General features: G+C 35.8%; 1 protein-coding gene across 2 annotated transcripts in view; it reads left to right on the forward strand.

Annotated features, from left to right (window-relative positions):
* LOC109108257 (histone deacetylase 9-B) overlaps window positions 1-23,338 on the forward strand; it is a 37,650-nt gene that overhangs the window by 9,182 nt on the left and 5,130 nt on the right. For both annotated transcript variants that reach the window (XM_042776190.1, XM_042776189.1), the window contains 7 exons: window positions 4,451-4,663; window positions 6,287-6,457; window positions 7,547-7,667; window positions 7,814-7,935; window positions 15,579-15,710; window positions 15,947-16,044; window positions 20,233-20,355. In XM_042776190.1, coding sequence (XP_042632124.1) covers window positions 4,451-4,663; window positions 6,287-6,457; window positions 7,547-7,667; window positions 7,814-7,935; window positions 15,579-15,710; window positions 15,947-16,044; window positions 20,233-20,355 — 980 coding nt within the window. The remainder of the gene's footprint in view (window positions 1-4,450; window positions 4,664-6,286; window positions 6,458-7,546; window positions 7,668-7,813; window positions 7,936-15,578; window positions 15,711-15,946; window positions 16,045-20,232; window positions 20,356-23,338) is intronic.

Genomic DNA, 23,338 nt, shown 5'->3' on the forward strand with positions numbered 1-23,338 from the left:
ATGTATTCAATCATTTAGTTGTTCTGTGCGAATAACAACATTTGCATACATGCTGCAGAAATGCACTGCAAAAATATTTTTCTTACAAATAAATGTATCTTGTTTTAAGAATTTTAGATACTTTACAAGACAAAAATACTTTCTGCACTATAGTAAGAGTGAGATGCTAGTATGCTTCTAAAAATATCTATTGATAACTGAATCCAGCAGCTTGTCCGTGACAGATTTCACTCACTGAATTTTGAACAGTGCAGTGATGTGATCTGGACTCTGCTTTTAGCATGTGTTGTCTGTGAGATGTTGTTTCCCTCAGAAGTTCAAGTGTGTGTCTGCGTCCCATTTAGCATATTTCTACTATGCACTAAATGTATGCACTTTTTTTCTACAACTGAAAAAGTCGAAAGTGATTTTGTCACAAACTCATCCTCTGTAATGCATGGGATTGTGTGTAACAGCAGCCCAAAAAGCATAGAAAGTACAAACAGTTTGATCTAGGCCTTTTTTCATGTAAAGTGATTTGGAATGCACAAATTATAATCTTGCATAATAATCAGGATGGATAGTAGCTGTATTTAATTTTTATCAAAAATACAGTAAAACAGTAAAATTGTGAAATATTATTACAATTTCAAATAGCTGTTTTCTATGTGAATATCTGTTTAAATTTAATTTATTCCTGTGATGCAATTCTAAATTTTCAGCATCAGTGTCATATTTCAGAAATCATTCTAATATGCTGATTTGCTGCTCGAGAAACATTTCTGATTATTATCAATGTTGAAAATGAATATTTTTGTGTAAAATGTGATACATTTTATTTTTCAGGATTCTTTGATTATTCAAACGTTCAAAAGAACTACATTTATTTGAAAAATAAATCTTTTGTTACATTGTAAATGTCTTTATTGTCACTTTTAATGAATAATAGCATTTGTTTAGAATGCTAGACTTCTGAATGGTAGTGTACTGTCAAGTCTAATCAGTGTTTAGCAGGTGGATGCGTGTTTACTTCATACTTGATTTGTCGTTTCTAAGAAACATCTTTTGACAAGTGTGTTGTGTTCAGGTGTGTTTGTGCGCGGCGTCCCACTTTAGGAATGGCGTGAGAGGGCAGTTATTTTCCCCTCTGTGCCTCTGTGCTCCGTTACTGCCCGCGGCTGCATGTTGAACGTTCTGGCCTCTTGACTTCAAGCTCGACTATTCTTAGTCGCCGTATTTTGGGCTTAAGGCATTAGGATGCTAAGATTAGCCCCGGTTATCATTCCGTCTGAGTTAACTCCTCACATAACTACATACCGGAAGGCTTTATTTATAATGCACACTCTTTTCTCTGTTTTTTAATAACAGCAGGAGAAAAAAACAAGAGATGTTTTCGAACTGAAGATTTTAAAAGTCAGAGAGTTGCGTTTCATGCACGTCTCGGCTCTTTTATTGCATTCAAAGCACATGCTGCAGTATTTTTGGTGTCGACTGACACCTTTGGCCAGTGTTGTGGTTCTGTTTTGGTGGTCTGTGCTTTTTGTGGCCTGTGTATTCTGGGCTGGGGGCCCGATGGAGTCTCTGTGGCGAGAGATGGTTTCACAACGCAACAGTTTTTATTTCAACAACTTAACGTGGATGTGATGCCGATATACTGAGTCAAATGCAACTGTCGCCTCTCACATAGTTAGCCTCATAACCTACCGTCAAAGAATAACTGTGTGCCACCAGACGAAGGTTTTATTGCAGTGAGGATTTTCTTTCATAGCTCAGAAGACTTCATGGAGAGCTTGGTTAGGTTTTAATAAAGAATCGACTTTGTCTCAGATGTTTCACTTAAAATTCTTGAGGAAAAATAAAAATAGACTCAAGAGAAAATTATTGACATACTGTAAGAGTATAGAGATAAAGTATGAAATTTATGAGTTCATATTGAGATTTCAGCCTTTTCAGATTTCAGTCAAATCTGAGCACATCGAGACCTCTTTTGTATGGAAGCCCAATTCCCGCCACATAAGAAAAAAAAAAAATCATAATTATTAAAATGGCACAATTATGAGATAAAAATAATGAGATGTTTTGAAAGTTAGTTTTATCTTATTTTTATCTCATATTTGAACACTTTTTATCTTTATGGCATTAGGTCAATTATGAGATAAAAAGTAGAAATTATAACATAAGTCATAATTATGAGACAAAGTCACAATTATGACATACTAAGACTTAATTATGAGATAAAAAAGTAAAAAAAAAATATGAGATAAAGTCAAAATTATGACATTAGGTCACAATTATGGGATAAAAAGTAAAAAAATGATATATTAGGTCATAATTTTGAGATAATGTAGACAAAGTAGAATTTTTGGCATACTAAGTTATAAATATGAGCTAAAAAGTCAAAATTATGAAATACATAGTCTTAATTATGAGATACAAAGTTGAAATTATGACTACTAAGTCATACTAAGTCATAAATATGAGATAAAAAGTCAAAACTCTAATATACTAAGTCATATTATGATAAAAGTCAAAATTATGAGACAACGTCTTGATATAAAAATTAAAAATGATGATGTACTGAGTCATAATTATGACTTTTAATAAATTTTTGTCAATCTCCACTTTAAGTCATAATTTAGACTCACTTTCTGGTAATCAATAATACTTTCTCACTTTGTTCCCATAATGTTATGAGAAACTTTCAACTTTTGAGACTGCTGGGGACTTTTCTTCACAAGCCACATATTAGAAACAACTGAGAAACTGATACTGATACTAAAAGAGATCAAATATATCTCACTGTTTTTAATTTTATTCTTATAGGGCTGCATTTGTGGGCCTGATAAAGAACACACGAGGAAAGCAGCACATGCACTGATAGTTTTATTAGTGAGGAGTTTGCTTCAGGCAGCAGATTAAGGGCATGTTTACGAGTGAGTTTTTACAGCGCAGCTTTTTTAAGGCACGAGGCCAGATCATTCTCTCTCTAAACACACACACACAGTACGCACATACACGCCAAACGCCTGTCCTTTTCTCACCGTTTCGTTCACATGAGTAAAAATACATTAAGTGCAGCTCAAATGTGACAGTCACATGCTGTCTCGCTTTAGATTGAGCTCAAATAAGATTTGGGCCTCGAACAGGAGGTTGCTGAAATACCTCCATGTTTATGTTCAAGGCATTTGAAATAGACCCCATAAAAAGACCCTCCCTGTAGATTATGCCTGTAATTGCCCTTGGGTTTATTTAAAGACCTAAAGAAGGGTTTAATTTGCCGTTTTCATGCAGCCAACACTGCAGTCCTTCATTTCTGACACAATCAGTTTGCAGTCTGTATGAGCATTAAACCGGGGTTATTCATTTGTCCAAAATGATCTCAGATAAAGGCAAAGGAAATGTGAAGCAATCTTTACAAGCTCACTTTCACATGTCGTTGCATAGAGAAATGTGTCAGAACACAATTCATAATGCAATGCAAATTTGTGCATATTATTGTACACTGTCTCAGTTTCAGGTCGACAGCTGTCATGGTGGAGCAACAGTTCGAAGAGAATCTTGATGAACAATTTAGTTAAAGTTAGTTAAACCGTCGACATGTTTACAACTAATTAACAGATGGTTGAGGGAGATGCAAAGTTCAGATCCATCTTGAGAAGCTATTTTAAACTGCGAGTAGCCTGGGAAGCTACAGTTTCAAACTAGTTTGAAAGTATTAATCTACAGTCAGAAAGTACCTCTAATGTTCAAGGGGGCAATATATTTTTAAAATTAAATGTGCACTACTGTTCAAAAGTTTGGGATTTGTAAAAATGTTTCTATTTCTTTTGAAAGAAATCAAAGCTTTTATTGAGCAACAATGCATTAAATTGATCAAAAGCGTCAGTAAAGACATTTATATTGTAGCAAAAGATTTCTATTTGAACTTTGTCCATCAAAAAATCCTGAAAAATAAAATGAATCATGGTTTTCAACATTGATAATATTTATAAATGTTTCTTGAGCAGCAAATCAGCCTATTATGATTTCTGAAGGATCATGTGACACTGAAGACTGGAGTAATGATGCTGAAAATCACAGAAATAAATTACAGTTTAACAGATATTCACATAGAAATCATTTATTTTAAATCACAATAATATTTAAAAATATTTTACTGTATTTTTGATCAAATAAATGCAGCCATGGTGAGTAAGCATCAAATAATCTAAAAAAACAAAAAAATCCTAAACAACACAAACTATCAAATTATAAATTTTATATTATTTTTATTTTTTATTTTTTGCAATATGTGGCAGGATTGATGTAAAATCAAACAAGGAGTCAAACAAATCAGAGAATCTGTCCTTGATCTGAACAAACAAGTTGACTAAAATGAATCAAAAGTGTGACTTGAAAAGCTAGTCTATTTTGAAAACAGTCTCATCTCAAATGTGTCTTTATTCTATTCGATCTGCTCGTTCTCTCTCAGATTCAGAGGTGTTGTCAGCGGTGGGCAGCACGTCTGGGGTCAGCATGCTGGACAGGGAGCGTGATTCAGATGAATGGGAGAAGCAGTTACAGCGCGAGCTGCTTCTGATCCAGAGACAGCAGCAGATCCAGAAACAGCTGCTCATCTCCGAGTTCCAGAAACAGCATCAGAACCTGCTGAGACAACATCAGGCCCAGCTCGAGGAGCACATCAAAACACAAACATGGAAAAACATGTATGCAAATGCAGCACAGTCTGCAAATAAACATTCAGTATGTGATTATCATACTGTTCAGAAACTATTACATAAACTGTGACACTAATGAGCAAAATCACCAACCCTGAGTGTCAAAATTAAATCAAGACGCTGTTTGTGTCAGATATTTGTAGATCGGATGAAGCTGATGAAGCGGATGAAGGTCAGTGTGGTTTAAGATCACTTGACTGACCTGCAGGAAACCATTTGATTTAATTAGAGCTGCTCAGTCAGCGATTACTGTGGTTGATCTCATTACTTCAGTGATGAATGAGTGAGTACGTGCAAAATAGAGAAATTATAATACTGATAACTGTGGCTCTGCGATTAAAATTGTTTGTGTAGGATTTCCTTTGAAATAATTTTCACTTAGAAACCGCTGGTAAACTTCACAAATTATTACAAAGAAATGGCAAGTAACACGCTGAATTAAATGTTAAACTATGAAGTGGTCATCACAAATAAAGTAAATCACAAAATATCAAAGTAATGGTCATCTGCTCTTAAATGCTGCAGTATTTCTCTCCAGTATTTTAAATCCTCTTCAGTGAGTTTTAAAGGATTAGTTTACCTAAAATTGTACATTTTCTGAAATGAGTTTGTTTCTTCATCAGATTTAGAGAAATGTAGCACTGCATCACTTGTTCAGTAATTGATCCTCTGCAGTGAATGGGTGCCGTCAGAATGAGAGTCCAAACAAAAACCACAGTAATCCACAAGTAATCCACACCACTCCAGTCCAGCAATTAATTTCTTCAGAAGCCAAAAGCTGCATGTTTGTAAGAAATAAATCTATCATTAAGAAGTTTTTAACTTTAAACTGTTGCTTCTGGCTTAAATGAGTCCATAATCCATAATAACGCTTCCTCCAGTGAAAAAGTCCTGTTGTTTCTCACATCAAAATCCACCCTCATGTTTGTTTAGAGCTGTTTTGGCTTGTAAACAGTGCTTGATCAGTGCAGATTTCTCTCCTGATTCAAATCAGATGACTTTTCCACTGTAAACAAAACATAATATATAATCAAATCATATCTTAAATCGAAGCTATGAATTTAAAAAAAAAACGTCTTATTGAGGGATTTGTGTCTTACAAACACACAGCTTTTGTCATCTCAAGACATTAACTGATGGACTGGAGTGCTGTGGATTACTTGTGGATTATTGTGATGTTTTTATCAGCTGTTTGGACTCTCATTCTGACGGCACCTATTCACTGCAGAGGATCTATTGCTGAGCAAGTGATGTGATGCTACATATCTCCAAATCTGATGAAGAAACAAACTCACCTACATCTTGGATGGCTTGAGGGTGAGGACATTTCAGCAAACTTTCATTTCTGGGTGAACTATTCATTCAATCTTTTTAAAATAAATGCCATTTGCTGTCAAATTCTGTTATTCAATAGATGACATTTATACATAAAGTGTGCTTTAAATGGCCAAACTGGTGCCACTGTACAGTATATGGCCATTCTATCGGTCAGAGGCCACTTTGAACTCTAAATATCAACATCAGCCAGGTTTTTTTTCTTTCTTTTCTTTCCCTAAACTGTATGTTTCTGCTTCTCTTCTCTCTGTTTCAGCTCCAGCAGGCTCTGTTAACTCTCCGGCAGCAGCAGGAGGTGTTCGCTGAGGAGCGTCGGCTGGTGGCTGAGGAGGAGAGAGAGGAGGTGCGGGACGATGAGAAGGAGCTTCACAGGAGGGAGACACAGAAACACCAACACCACAGGAGGAAGGAGAGATCTAAAGAGAGTGAGAATACAACCGTTTCCTGACACCAGGCCTCAGCGACAGTCATGTCAAGTTTACCATTTCGATAATTCCCCAAACTGGTCCTATAGTGTTTTTCTTTATTATATACCTGGGAATCATGATATACAAAATATATACATGATATACCTGGGAAAAATAATAACAGTATTTTTGTGTTTGCTTGTATTTTTATGTCCGGAAACATTTCGTATATTACTTAATCCTGCAAATTGCTACATTCACCACTAGGTGACGCTGTTTCTGCACACGTCTCTAATTTCTGAGCTGCAGAGAATATCAAAATCAAAATGCATTGAATTCATTATATACAAATATTATTGCTTTTAAATTATATTAACTTTTCAGACAATTCAAATTTAATTTAATTTGTGAAGTATACTTTGAAAAGAGACAGCATACAGCAAATTAGATATTTTAAATTACTTTATTAAAATATTATTATTATTAGGTTTTAAAACGAAATAAACTATGATATACACAAGAACAAATAATAAAATGTATGAAATGTTTAATATTTAAATAAATATATTTAAATATAAAAATATAAATTTAAGAATTTAAAATACAATTATGAATCATAATAAAATATACAATTATATGAAAATAAGCTTGGGATAATGTCATAGAGATGGCATACAAACAAAAAGTTCAATACTTAAATATGAATGAATATAAAAATATGTGAAATATTTAATTTAAACTTAATATTTAAATATAAAACTATAATTAACTATTTTATTAAAATAATAATTATAAATTGTATTTAAATAAAATTCTATTTGAATTTTAAAATACAAAATTATATAAAAGTATGCTTGATGTACAGAATTTGACATTTTAAATGAACAGATTACAAGGAAATTAGGGTTTAAAACAAAAAAATTAACAGATTGAAAATATATTAAATAAATATTTAACTTTATATTTAATATTAATATTTAATAAAATAACATTTAGTACAGTTCCATTCAATTAACTGTTTATTTCCATTACATATTAACTCTGTAAAAGAATCACATATAGGCTTATAGCTGATACTTTACTCTGTTTCTAACTTGTTTTCTGCAGGTGCGATGGCGAGCACTGAAGTTCGTCAGAAGCTGCATGACTTTCTGATGAGTAAATCAGCTAAAGACCCGTCAGCGTCCGGCGCCGGTTACCCTCTCAGCCGCTCCAAACTGTGGTATAGGTACATCAGCCTCCTGCACCTCTAATCCTGCAGATTTGAGCATTTAAGACTTCTTTTCCATTAGAATGTTTAATAAAATAACAGGATTTGAGCAAATCAACAGTATTTACAGTCTAAGGTGGTGTTGATGATGTCATGTCTCACAGCTCCGCCCACCCAGGTCCTGCAGAGCAGAGCTCGCCTCCTCTAGGAGAGACTCCGCCCACCTTCAAATACCCTCTGACCTTCGGCCTGGACTACAGAGAGGACTTCCCTCTCAGGAAGACTGGTAGGTCAGAGTTCAGAGGTCACGCCGTCCTATGATCCTTACAAAATCACTATAATCTGAGACATGTTTGAAAGTCTTCAGGTTTGGGTCTCTGAGAAAGGCAGTGGGATGATGTCTGAATGTATATATAGAGGTCTTACACTGTAATCTATGTGTTGTGAATATTATTGCTTATTGTTCAGTTTGATTAGTCCAGATTGAACTGCTCTGTTTCAAAAGCTAGTGAGCTGCATTGCTGTTTACTTCCTACATAGGCAACTGCATGTAGGGTGTTTGCCTAATTCAAAAATCTGTTTTCTTACACAGTGTTTTTTTTTTTTTTTTTTTTTTTTTTTTTTTTTTTAAAATTTCAAAAAAATCAATTTCTGAAATAAAGATACATTTACTTGAGCAGCAAAATGATATTAGATATAAAGTTTTGTTTTCTAAAAGTAAAAAATAAATAAATAAAAAATCTGCCAATAAGGTCAGAAAAATAAACTTATTAAACTTTAAAGGATTTTTCTAACCCCATTGGCAGATTTTTGTTTCTCATAAACTTAAATTTAAAAAATTTAATTTTGATTAATTTTACAGAAAAAAAATATCTAGATATCTAAATATCTAATAATAAAATACTTTTTTTTTTGGATACAATATTTTGGATAAGTTGTTTTTTTTAAGAAAAGTTTTCAAAATTAAGTGATAAAATATCTGGCAAAAGAGTAAAAAAAATAATAATAAATGTAATTAAAAAAAGAAAAACAAGATTGTTTTAATAAAAATCAAGATTGTTTTTCTTAACCAAATGGCAGATCTATTTTTTATGTATTATTATTATTATTATTATTATTATTATTATTATTATTATTATTTATTTATTTATTTATTTTTTGCTTTAAGCATAAACTCATTTAATTTTAATATTTTTTTCTGAAAATAGGATTTAATGCTAATGTATTTTTAATAAATTTGCTTGTGTCTTGATTTATGAATGTTTAGATATTTATACTGGAAAAAAAATAAATAAATTGCACACACATTTTTTGTCTCTTTTTTCCAGTACAAATATCAAAACATTCTTAAATTAAGATACATTTACTTGAGTAAATGCAATATATATTAATAAAATAGAAATACAGACTTGAAATATTAAGTCTTTTTTTCTGAAATCCTATTTAGTGTTATTAATTAATTTGATATTAATATCAAAATTATGTGAGTTTAGGCTTAATAAAACAAGAACAAATGTATACCAGTGGGGCCAGAAAAATCAACTTAATTCAGAAGGAAAATAAGATTAGTTTTCAAACCAAAATCACAGATATTTTTTTTCTTGTTTTAAGCTAAAACTCACTTCATTTTGATACTTTTTTTTTTTTTTTTCAGAAAACAAGACCTATATTAAGTAATTTTCTTTCTCAGGTAACTTTATCTTAATTTTAGAATGTCTAGGCACTTGTAATAGATAACAAGACAACCATACTATGTAAGAAATATTTTTTGTAGTGAAAACATTGGGTCAATAGTCCATTTTTAATTATTTTAAACCATTGTTCATTCATAATTTTAAGTATTTAATAAAATGTGTTTTTCACACACACACACACACACACACATATATGTATATGTATATGTATATGTATATATATATATATATATATATATATATATATATATATATATATATATATATATATATATATATATATATTTATATATAAAAATATTGAATTCTTATTGGATATTTTCAGTTTGTTTGACCAAAAGACAGTATCTTAGAAGGCAGCGTAATTGCGATGCTGTCTACATAGGGTGCTCACTAGGTTTTGGACAGAGCCCAGTGACCTGCAGCCATGGTGATGTGAGCGGATGTGTGTTCCTGCCGCTCGTGCAGAATATAACAGCATTAGCCGAGTGTCACGGGGGCCCGGCGGAGGTGACACTGCCTAAATGTTTGCAGATGAATCTGGCCGATATTTAATCGCCGGGTCAGGAGTCAACTGAGCATGTCACGGAGCGCAGTGGCCTGTGGGCACAGCTAAATGGGGCCGGTGAGTGACCCTGTTTAGCTTTCAGGTCAGCACGGTGAGAATGACCACGCTTGTGCCCGCTGAATGCCCCGGGGCGGCCGGTGCAGAGGTTTGCAAACAATTAACCAGCGGAGGGCTTGTAGAGATGGACCGGGTCCGGCTCTCTGGCCCCTAATCAGAGCGCAGAGGTTAACAGGAAGTAGGTGGCTTTGGGTCGTATGGGGACGAATCACCTCAGAGGAGTGTTCAGGATGGTCATTGTGAGCATTTGACCTTTGACCCCGTGTCTTTAGGATTGTTTTGCATGTTTTAATTGTCTGCTAGGTTAAAATGTCTGAGCGTTTAGTGACGGTAATGTTCAATAGTTTGGAGTTGGTACTATTTTGTAATGTTTTTGAACATTATGCTCATCTAAGCTGCAGTTATTTAATCAAAACTACAGTTTAAGTGATTTTTTTTTTATTATGAGACATAATTTACACTACCATTCAAAAGTTTGGGGTTGGTAAGAATTGTAATGTTTTCGAAAGAAGTCTCTTCTGCGCAACAAGGCTCTATTTATTTGAACAAAATACAATAAAATCAATTGTGAGATATAAACTCAGATATAAAGTCAGATTTTTTGTGATATATGTTAAATTTAATTTATTGTGTCAAATCTGTATTTTCAGCATCATTACTCCAGTCTTCAGTGTCACATGATCTTCAGAAATCATTCTAATATGCTGATTTGCTGCTCAAGAAAACTTTCTGAAACTGTGATACATTTTATTTTTCAGGATTCTTTGATGAATAGAAAGTTCAAAAGAACACCATTTACTTGAAATAGAATCTTTTGTAACATTTTAGAATGTCTTTACTGTCACTTTTGATCAATTTAATGCATCTTTGCTGACTAAAAGGATGAATTTCTTTCAAAAAAGAAAACTTTCTGACCTCAAACTTTTGAAAGTTAGTGTACATAGTGATAGTAAAAGTGACTTTTCAAACACCACACAAAAGTACATATGAAAGCTTGTTTTTCCAGGAACTCGTATTTGAGTCAACATGATAAGATATTTTCTGCATATTTCGGCGTCTCGTTGCGAGGCTGATTTCGAGATGAGTTTGCAGAGGAAGGTGATACGCCTGACTCGATGATAAGACTAAAACCCCTTTCAAAGGAAATGTAAAAATAGACCTGGTTTTCATCCAGGCACTGTTTTCACGGAATTTCCAGCAAGGCCAAAAAAAACGGGAGGCTCAGCAGGCCGGAATACCACAAACCCCTGGTGTCTGCGTGCACCTCGGACCGCATTAGAGATCAGCACGAAACCCCGGGATGACTTTTCATCCCCTCTCAATAACTCAGGTAACAGCTTTTAAAAAGAGGCCTGTCCGGTACAATGAGGGGGGGGTACAAAAACATCAGGAATGACGCAAAGACAAAGAAAAAAAAAAAAAAGAAAGAAAAATTAGAAGAAAAACAGCCTGCTTTTTTGTCAATGGAATAATTTGTCTACGCGGACAAGACGGTCTGCAGGGCCACTTCCTGCGGCTCCAGTTTCAGACCGTAGATCAGAACAAACAAGGATAGAGCAGAGGCGGCCCATTAAAACACAAAACACCTCTCTGTGCCTGAAGGGAATGACTTTTAGGCTTTTTTATGATGTTTCAAGATGTTTAAGCACTGGTCGCAAAACATGAAAAAACTATGTTTTTTATGCATAAATTGAAATATCAAACATCAATATAAAAAACCATCTATGTAGACATCTCTGCTTAAAAAAACCAACAACAAAACCCAACTAATACAAAAAACAATCAAAAAAAAAAACCAAAACTAGCCCAATTCCATTCTGGGAGAAACTGGCTATTAAAATAGCATTCCTGGTGGCAGGATGCTTTGCTTTATCCCGTAAATAAATAAATAAATAAATAAATAAAACCCGCAGTAACAGTATAAAAGCATCCCAATTTCATGGGATAACAGGTGACTTGGCAACACTGTTTTAAAGCCTCATTCCCAGTAGATTCCTGCTCAGAATGGGGGTGGCGGGTGATCATGAATGTAGCGTTTGTTCTTTGCCCCGGTCAGGACCTTCACGGTGGAATGATTGACAGGTGTGAAGGGGGGCGGGACGCTGAGTGCTTGTGATGTGCAGGCGACAGGTCTGTTTGTGTAAGGAAAGAGAACAGCAGGAGAGACACTCGAATACTGCTAGTGCAAACAAAAAAAGGCCAATATATTTATAACAAATATAAATGCTAAAAATTATATTTTTGATGAATTTATTTCTATATATTTTTATTTTCTTCTAAATGTGAAAATATTTAATTGTCCAAAATCTATTTTTAACAAATACATTTTGCATTCACCCAAAATGTATTTTTTAGATTGAAATATATTTTGACATTAAATGAAATATATATCTAAAAAAATTTTTGTGCCATATGGGAAAGAGGTAACTGAGCCTAGACACTAGACACACCAGTAAGCATCCACCTAGCAACCACCCAGAATACCCTAACAACCACATAGCAATGCAGTAATAACTATTTAAAACATCTTAGCAGTTGCATAGCAGCGCCTTTGCAATCATCTAGAATAACAAAGTAACCTCCCAGCATCATGCTGTAAACCATGCAGAACACATTAGCAACTGCATAGAAACCACACAGAACATTGTAGCATCCACCCAGAAATGTGCTAAAAACTACTCAAGAACACCATAGTAACTTTACAGCAACATGTAAAACTTTCACAACACTTTACAACTACCCAGGAATGTGCTAAAAAACTACTCAAGAAGGCAACATAGCAACACTCTGGCAACCGTTCTACAACAAGACAGTAAGTTAAACACTCAAATTTTCATAAAAACATGAAATGAATATATTTCTAGAGTGAAATCTAGATGGTCATTTGCTGTATGGATTTGGCACTCTGTTATGAGGTAGGAGCTGAAGTTCAGAGGAGCTGAAGCTGTAAGTTTCCTCAGATAAGAAGCATGTGGTAATGTTGGCATTGTGTAGGCTACATATGGAACCAGTCAGCAGCAGCTAAAAAAGCCTGGCAGGTGCACGTGAGATTTTGGGTTGACGGAGCCGCCATGTACCTCCATCCCACAGGTGTTTGTTTAAAGAAGTTTGCTGAAATTGCCCTTTAATGACGTTCCCCAACGTAAACATGCCGACCGCTCTGCGTATTTTCCCTACGCATTAAAAACGTGTAAATCCTTCCCGCTAATTGCTGGCCAAATATTTTTGCGGTATTTTTTTAAAAGCTCTTATTCATCATGTGTCAGAGAGACAAAATAACAGTATTTCACCATCGCTGTAATCTCGTCCAAGTGCTCCTGAAACTCAAAGCATCCTTTCCATTACAATCGGCCCTTTTTTGTCAGCCATCTTCAATTTTATTAATCTACTATGTGGGGTACTTTTATTACTTGTAACATTTTTCTGGCTTAACAGCCAAAAAACTGCATGCTGGGGTTTTCCCAAACGAGCCTGAAGGGTGAAGGGACTGAAGGGTTACTGTGGTGGTAAAAACTTGGGAAACATAAAACTTCCTTATCCTTGAACTATAGGCTATACATGATTGTGAAGTCAAACATTCAAAAGGATTCACATTCAAGCTTTTGTTTTATTATAAATGCATTAATATTTCATTTCAGTTTTATTTTATTATTTTGTTATACATTTTATTAATATAAATTATTCATAAACTTTAGTTTGTCAAAAGGTACACATCTTTTAGGGGTATGATGCAGACATTCTATTGTATAAACTTATTTTTATTATAAATACATTTACATTTAATTGTAAATTTTAAACATTTTTCATTTTTATATTATTATAAATTATTTTTATTATAAATACATTTACATTTAATTGTAAATTTTAAACATTTTTCATTTTTATATTATTATAAATACAATTACATTGCATTTCAATTTTGTCATAGTTTATCTTATTTTATTTTAAAGTTATCTGTTAGCTATCTTTTATTTTTTATTATAAATTATATTTCCAATTTATTTTAGTTTTAAAATACATTTTTATTTTATTTTATTATAAATACATTACCATACATTCCAATTTTAATTGTAAATTTTAAACATTTTTCATATTATATATATATATATATAAATACATATAATAATTTTATTATTATATATATATTTATTATTATTATTTTATTATTATTATTATTATTTTATTTATTTATTATTATTATTTCTTACCACTTTAGTATATTCTCATGAATCAATCTTGGCAGTGAAGTGTGTGTATGTGTGCATGTTTATTTTCATACTCCTCATCTTCTTTCATCTCTGCTCTCAGCCCACAGTGTGTTGTAATCATGTTGGGCTCCTGATGTGTGTATGTTTGATGCCCACTCAGCGGTCAGACCGGCGGTAGGTGGCGTCAATCGGGCTGCTGGCTTTCCTTCCCAGCCTGAGTAAAATCCAGGGAATTTTGGGAATTCACAGGTCACAGTGGGACAAAAAAAAGAGGATTTCCCCTTATTTAAAGCCAAATCTCTCTCTCTCTTTCGCTCTTGGTCTCTCTGTCGGTGCCGATATCTCTGTGTTGGTTTAAACACGGCTACCGTCGAGGTTTGTGGTTGGCAGGCTGGCAGGTCCTGGACTCCTACAGCCAGTGGAGACGGTTTTAATGTCCTCCAGATGAACGATGGAATTGATCTTCCACTTCTTACCTCATTACAGCTGCTAGATATCCCAGAATTCCTCAGTGCAGCTTGACTGCAGCCACACATTCACTCAGCAGGTTGTGGGAGCTGCCTGTTATAACACTTGTATGAGTGTTTATGTGCTGAGGTCCCTGTTTTTATTATTTTATTTTTTTTATTTTTTTCATTATTTTCTAAATTTTTGATTTTCTATCTATATTTGTCAGGACATAAAAAAGGAAAATTGTAGAAAATGTAAAACAAGATTTTAGAGTACTTTTGAATTGTCTTATGAGTTTTTATAAATGTCCAGAGAGCAGTTTTATTTTATTTGTATTTCCATAAATAATTTTTATTTTATTTGTATTTTTATTTTTATTATTATTATTTTGTTGTTATTTTATTCCATTTTGTCTTCTTTTCCAGTACAAATATCTAAACATTCCTAAATCAAGATACATTTTGTAAATCAAAATGACTTAAGATATTAAATCTCATTTGCTGATTTTTTTTTTTTATTAAAATTAAGTCAATTTTTACTTAAAAAAATTCTCTGTGAATTAAGTTTATTTTTTACCCCATTGGAAGCATAAATTAATTTAATTTCAACAAGCTTTTACAGAAAACAAGACTTAATATGTCTTGTTTTAGGAATGTTTATGTATTTGAACTGGAAAACAAGGCAAAAACCCTGAGTGAGAAAATCATTTTTTGCAGTGTGTAATGGTGATTTATACAGTATAAACAGCAAATGAGATGTACACAAAATTACTGAAATGAAGTGATGCTGAATTTAAATTTTACTTTTGTAAAAATTGATAAAGAAATTGTTTATCATCCACTGAGAACAGTATAAATAGATGTTAGAACTAAATGATAATACCAAAATAGCCAAATGTCAGATAATTAATCAAAATAATGACTAACCTAATCAGTTTTCTCTCTCCTCTCAGCGTCTGAGCCCAATCTGAAGGTGCGGTCCAGACTCAAGCAGAAGGTTTCTGAGAGACGAAGTGGACTGATACGCCGCAGAGACGGCAGCATCCTCGTTACGCCTCTGAAAAAACGAACTCTCGAACTAACAGGTGAGCTAGCGACCATCTACCCGTAACCTGAAACACAGATAAACAACCCTTATATCAGAAAACACAGATCTGCAGCAAACTCTTGTGTGTGAAGAGATAAAATCTTAGCTAATCAAATCATTTTTGATATTTGATACACAGGACCAATGAGCTTTAACTGTGGGCAGAGCTCACAGTCAGTATTAGAGCTGACTGCTGTAGTGTCTTTAAGCACTTCCTGTTCTCCTCCCCTGTAGATTCTTCAGCCAATGAGAGCCCTGCAGGTTCTGGACCGAGCTCACCCATTGGCTTGTGCAACAATGAGAACGGCCGGTCCAGCGCCACTCAAATCGAGGTACCAAATACGCTCATCTCTCTTCTACATTTAAATAACTTAGGGGTCCTATATATGTTTTTTTTTTAAATAATGTATATTTTTTAATTAAAAACTAATTTTCATTTTAAATATTTACCAATATTTACCACTATCCTTTAAACAACTAAGTTTTACCCATTTGTCAGCAAGAAATTCTAATCACTTAAAACAGAATTAAATTTAGTATGATCACTGATCACTGAAGTTAAGGTCAGAATAAGTACATTGTTTTGTTTTTACATGAGCTATATGGCTGTATATCGGTGTATATAGGCACGAGGCCGCAGGTAATCACAGCATGCTGATATACAGCCACAACGCACTGCTACTCGTGTGATATTGCGTTTATACAACAGTTTGGTGCCACGAGAGTGTAAATACATAAGAAATAACAATAGAGTGTCTTTAAAAACCCTCTTTTGTACAGAACTACTTCCTTCTGCCACAGATTTAAATCTCAGTTTAACAGCTGAGCTCAAGATCGTTACTAATTCAAGAACATTACTTTAGAACTTTAGTAATAAAGGAACGTTGAGTTGCTTCATTAAACGTTTATTGTATTATGTAGAGTATTATGAGAGAGATATTGACTGAGTGAGTGTGATTACCTGCATCTAGTACAGCATACATTCTTCAGCTCAATCTCATATTCACAATAAAACATTAGTTTGAATGTCCACTGAGGAAAGCGATATCTTTGTCGTACTGTCCTTTCATCTGTTAAGGGTGATTTCCAATGACAGCGCTGCTCAGTGCATTTTTAACTGCGTCTAACAAGCTGTTGCTGAAAGTAGAAACAACTTCCTTGTTCACCACCTGTTTCAGTCTCTTTCAATATAAAAGTCATTACTGCGGACTCATTCAGAAGAACAGTCACCTGTACAATGTAACTAAAATCACCATCATGAACACACGCACAGTTTCCCAATACTAAATACTACTATTAAATACTATTATTTATATACAATATTTTTTTAATAATAATTTTTAATAAACAACAATAACAGCCATTATAAAAGTTGCTAGACAAATCAGTCTTAAGTACAAAGGCAGCTCTCTGATATACAGCATTAAAGTAACAGAAAATATAACGTGATGAGATTTTTCCCTCAGCCAAAACTATTTGCTCTGGAACAAATTGTAGATTAATGAGTCCACAGACTTCCCTTTAGATTTACCCAAAGCGAATTATATCTCATGTTTAACCACTATGGAGTCAAATTCCAGCGTCAAATTCCAGAAGATCTGGCCGAGGTGAGGCTGCTCTTGGTGGATTCATGAGCGCTGAACGCCCGCTGACGCCCTGGAGCTCACATCTCAAAAACGTTGAAACAAATTTTCAAATAGATGTTATCTTTATTAACAAACCACATATTTGACGTCTAAACAAGCACATTCTCCCCTAAAAACTTAAATCTACATTCTGTGAATCAGAAACAGTATTTATATTAAGTTATAGTGGATTTGGGCATCTGTCATGATTCTCACTGTGAGAAATACCGCAAGCGGAGTGATACAAACGGTTAAACGGTTGGAGTTCTGTTATCACTAGAATATCGCACTCCTGGAAAAGGCTCTCAGCCAATCAGATTCAAGGACCAAAAAGAACTGTTGTATAAATAATTATATCTGTTAGGCTGAATGACGATGGAAGATTATTTCACCCACATTTAGACATTATATTTTCACAAAACTTCGTTGAAACATTAAAGCAGACACTGTTCTTGTATTTAATATGCTTTCTTTGTGTATATACACAATATGTATATATACAAAAATGAATGAGTGATTTTTGCCACTGTACAAAGCTTATTTTATGACTAACCTTTTCACATGTAAAATGACTAACTTGTGGACTACAAGAATTAATAAAAATGTCTGAATGTCATGACATTGGATAAGTGTCTAATGAACTCTTGTTTTTTTTTTTTTTTTTTTGTGAAATATTTTGCTTGTAAAGTGGGTTTGTGCTATTCTTCAAAATAAATGTCCTCTTTTAACAAACTCTCTTTAAGCAAACAGGTTAGTAGCCTTCAGCACATAAAGGCAGCTGTGGAGTTTCATGCACTTGCGTGCAGTTTTGAGCCTTTGATTGCATTCTTGAGAACTGAAGCATACAGCCCACAAAACTGAAACTAAATAAAATGGTCATGGTCCCACGTCTCATTACTCTTATCAGACTATGGGGTGAAGGAGTCGGGCCCCCAATGATCCATTGTTTGGAGCTGAGAGTACACAGACCCCGTCCCAGGGCGCTCGTACCATCAGCCTGACAAACAAACACTGCCTTTAAAATCACATTAGAACATCACTGCAGCATATAGTAGAGTTAAATGGAGTTTAAGGTGTGTGTGTGTGTGTGTGTTTGTGTGTGTGTGTGCGCGTGTATGGCAGTGCTGTGCTGAACTAACTGTGACAGCTCTTTTCCGCTGTGGTTTTGGCTGTGCTGGTGGTTGGGGAAGGGGGTGAGGGGCTCTGGGATGGTGAGGTTTGTTTCTCCTGTGAAGTTCTGCCCAAGCATTTCCTCATGGGCCAAACTCTCCTCTCCTCCTGTAGGCACACAGCCGACTGAGTTCATCCTTACTGCCCTACAGCCAGCCATGTGTGTGAGCGTGAGACTTCACTGCTTCATGAGCTTCAAAACTATGACCTAAAGATGACCTCATATCATTAACACTCACACCATTAACTGATACTGACTGACATGGTGCAGCATTACTACCTAAAACACTCTAGAAACCACTTAACAACTACTGGGAAACATTCTGAACACTCGAGCAACCATTCAGAACTGAACATCAACACAATAGAAAACCACTGACAACACCCAAGCAGCCACATATAACACTGTAACAGCTACCTGGCAACACCCTAGCAACCACTAGAGAACATTCAGAACACCCTAGTAAACACCCAGAACTACATAGCAACACACAAAACCATTCACAACATCATAGCAGCCAATAGAACACGATAACAACCACCTGGCAACACCCTAGCAACTATGTAGAACACTATAACAGCTACCTGGGAACACCCTAGCAACCACTAGAGAACATTCAGAACACCCAAGTAAATACCCAGAACTACACAGCAACACACATAACCATTAACAACATCATAGCAGCCAACAGAACACTATAACAACCACCTGGCAACACCCTAGCATCCACATAGAACACTATAACAATCACCTGGCAACACCCTAACAACCACTGACAAACATTCATTACACCCTAGCAACCACTCAGCAACACACAAAATCCAAACACAATACCAAAGTAGCCACATAAAACACTAAAACAACCACCTGGCAACACCCTAGCTAGCACATAGAACCTTATAACAACTACCTGGCAACAACCTAGCAACCACAAGAGAAGATTCAGAACACCCTAGCAACCCAGAACTAGACCTACACAGCATTACATTTTAAAACATTCATAGCATCACCACACAGACCACCATAGTAACCATCTGGTAACATCCTAGCAACCACTCAATAATATTTAGAACACCCTAGCAACCCCCTAGAACTACATAGCAACAAATAAAAACCATTCACAACACTCTAGAACCACACAGAATACTATAACAACCACCTGGCAACACCCTAATAAAACTGGAAAACATCCAGAACACCCTAGCACACTAAAAATCATTTACAATACCCACATAAAACACCCTAGCAACCATACCAACTACTAGAGAACACCCTAGCAACTATACTAACTTCATAGCAACACACTAAAACATTTATAATATGCTAGCAACCACCTAGGATACCCTTGCAACTGCATAGCAATACTCTACAAATCATCAAGTGTTAAAGGGCTAAAGTGAAAATCCCATTAGTCCAAAATCCCATTTCTTATAGTTATATACGTCAATAAAACCTAGAATGCATTCTGCCTGTGATTTTGTCACATCACACCTGGTTAAAGCACGCACACACACATACACGGATTGACTGCTGTAGTGAGGCAGCTCATATGTCAATCTCTAATTCTGTCCCTCCGAATGCTTACGCGAGGTTACGTCATTGATATGGGAGATCTACTGGTTCTCCTTCAGATGTTCTCAATCTCATGCTGTACTATTGTTGCTGTGCTTGTGTTCTGCTGCGTTATGTAAGAGCTGATGTAATGCTTTCTGTCTGTCCTCCAGCGCTGTCTGTCTCAGGGGGGCGTCCTACAGACGGAGGGATCCATGTCCCTGTTGAATCTCTACACGTCCCCCTCTCTGCCAAACCTCACGCTGGCTCTGCACCCTGCTCACGCACACATCTGCGTAAGTTGTCCATCACAGACATGTCAAACTCTACAAAGACACAAATACAAAAACCCAGAAATGCTTGTTTTATATAATGAGGTTGTGAACTACATTATGGCCAGGACACACCAAGGCAACGTCAAAGAACTAGTGGCGATGAAAGCCAACTGTTTTGTCGCCTTGCAACAGACATTTCATCCATATAAAATGTTCTGTGCCCATCATCCACTATTTCCACCACTTAATCAAGCCACTCTTCTTTGTAAAACATGATGACGTTTTATTTCTCATGTTATTACGTTAGCTTTGGCTCTCGGATTGAGCTATTTCATCCACAACCATTGCTGTATTAGATTTCTACAGCAACTGTTTTGGCGCGCATCATTCTCTTTCCATGAAACCTGTAAACTGCATTCACCAGTTCTATAGCATTGCAACTATTCTGCATTTACTAGGATTCAGTGAACTGGCTTTCCCAACTCATTTTTGCATCTGTCCTGTGCACAGGAATATTATTTCTTCTGCGAGACCGTGATGTAAGAACATTGATGAGATCTCTTTCATGTCTTTTTACACATGCTAGCAACCACCTGGCAACACCATAGCAACCACTACAAAACATTCAGAACATCTTAGAAACCATACAGAATGGTATAGCAACTCATGAAAACCATTCACAACACCCTAGCAACCACTAGAGAACATTCACAACACCATAGCAACCACTACAGAACATTCATCACACCCTAGCAACCACTAGAGCACATTCACAACACCCTAGCAACCACTAGACAACATTCACAACACCCTAGCAACTACTAGAGAACATTCACAACACCATAGCAACCACTAGAGAACATTAATCACACTCTAGCAACCACTAGAGAACATTCACAACACCCTAGCAACCACTAGAGAACATTCACAACACCCTAGCAACCACTAGAGAACATCCACAATACCCTAGCAACCACTTCAAAACATTCAGAACATCTTAGAAACCATACAGAATGGTATAGCTACTCATGAAAACCATTCACAACACCCTAGCAACCACTAGAGAACATTAATCACACTCTAGCAACCACTAGAGAACATTCACAACACCCTAGCAACTACTAGGGAACATTCACCACACCCTAGCAACCACTAGAGAACATTCATCACACCCTAGCAACCACCAGAGAACATTCACAACTTCCTAGCAACCACTAGAGAACATTCACAACACCCTAGCAACCACTAGAGAACATCCACAATACCCTAGCAACCACTAGAGAACATTCATAACACCCTAGCAACCACTAGACAGAACATTCACCACACCCTAGCAACCACCAGAGAACATTCACAACTTCCTAGCAACCACTAGAGAACATTCATCACACCCTAGCAACCACTAGAGAACATTCACAACACCCTAGCAACCACTAGAGAAGATTCATCACACCCTAGCAACCACTAGAGAACATTCATAACACCCTAGCAACCACTAGAGAACATTCACAACACCCTAGCAACCACTAGAAAACATTCATCACACCCTAGCAACCACTAGAGAACATTCACAACACCCTAGCAACCACTAGAAAACATTCATCACAACTAGCAACCACTAGAGAACATTCTTCACACCCTAGCAACCACTAGAGAACATTCACAACACCCCTAGCAACTACTAGGGAACATTCACCACACCCTAGCAACCACTAGAGAACATTCATAACACCCTAGCAACCACTAGAGAACATTCATCACACCCTAGCAACCACTAGAAAACATTCATCACACCCTAGCAACCACCAGAGAACATTCACAACACCCTAGCAACCACTAGAGAAGATCCCACAATACCCTAGCAACCACTAGAGAACATTCATAACACCCTAGCAACCACTCAGAACATTCACAACACCCTAGCAACCACTAGAGAACATTCACAACACCCTAGCAACCACTAGAGAACATTCATCACACCCTAGCAACCACTAGAGAACATTAATCACACCCTAGCAACCACTAGAGAACATTCTTCACACCCTAGCAACCACTAGAGAACATTCATCACACCCTAGCAACCACTAGAGAACATTCATCACACCCTAGCAACCACTAGAGAACATTCATAACACTCTAGCAAGCATCCAGAACTGCACAGAAAAACATTTTAAACATTCACTGCTCTCAGAGTTGACAAGATACAAAAGTCTGCAATGAAAAATCAGAGCTCTCACTTGAGCTCAAACATTTCTCATCAAATTCTGTAACCTGTTGCCTTCTACATTAATTTTATAGCTCTATACTCTTACTGTATGATGATTTTCAGCTTGACAAGGTCTCATGCGCTTTGAAAGAGCAACCTCTGAGAAATATGAGGCCTAAAGACAAAAGCAGCATCGTTGGCTCTCGTTCTGCTGCGCAACAGATATGAATAGATCCTGCAGAAAAAGCAAGGTATTTTTAGGAGACAGTGAGACACGGAGTCGCATCTATTTGTGGTGAAAGCACAAAATACTGTATGAGGAATGTGCCACGCGCGTTAGGAGACAGAGATGAGACGATCCTCTTTATAGAGCGCAGAGATGAGCCGTGTTTTTACAGAGATGAGGGTTTGAGCTGCTGTTTGTGAAGGGTTTAGGAGCACGTCTCATTCTCTGCTTTCACTGAGTGCTTGTGTGGATTAATAGGCCTCGTGACCTCTGACCCGCGGGATCTTTAGCCCTTAGGTAAACAGGCCCTCGGTTTAGGGTTTCAGGGCATGAGTTTAGCATCTCGCTCATCACGGGCTTTTTAAAAGTTTAAGAAATGGTGTCGGGAAAGCGCGTTAACATGCCAGCAAATCAAAACATGGATCACTTTTACCAAATACTTTCAACACTTTCACATTTTAAAATAGCTGAATGACTCACTAGGGAGCTCTAAATGTGGATAGATAATTAGGTGCACTTTATGGATGACGCTGACTGGATGCGTTTTAAAACAGCAGTGTTATTAATATTTC

The sequence above is a fragment of the Cyprinus carpio genome, chromosome A19 (assembly GCF_018340385.1).
Source record: "Cyprinus carpio isolate SPL01 chromosome A19, ASM1834038v1, whole genome shotgun sequence".
Lineage (NCBI taxonomy): Eukaryota > Metazoa > Chordata > Actinopteri > Cypriniformes > Cyprinidae > Cyprinus > Cyprinus carpio.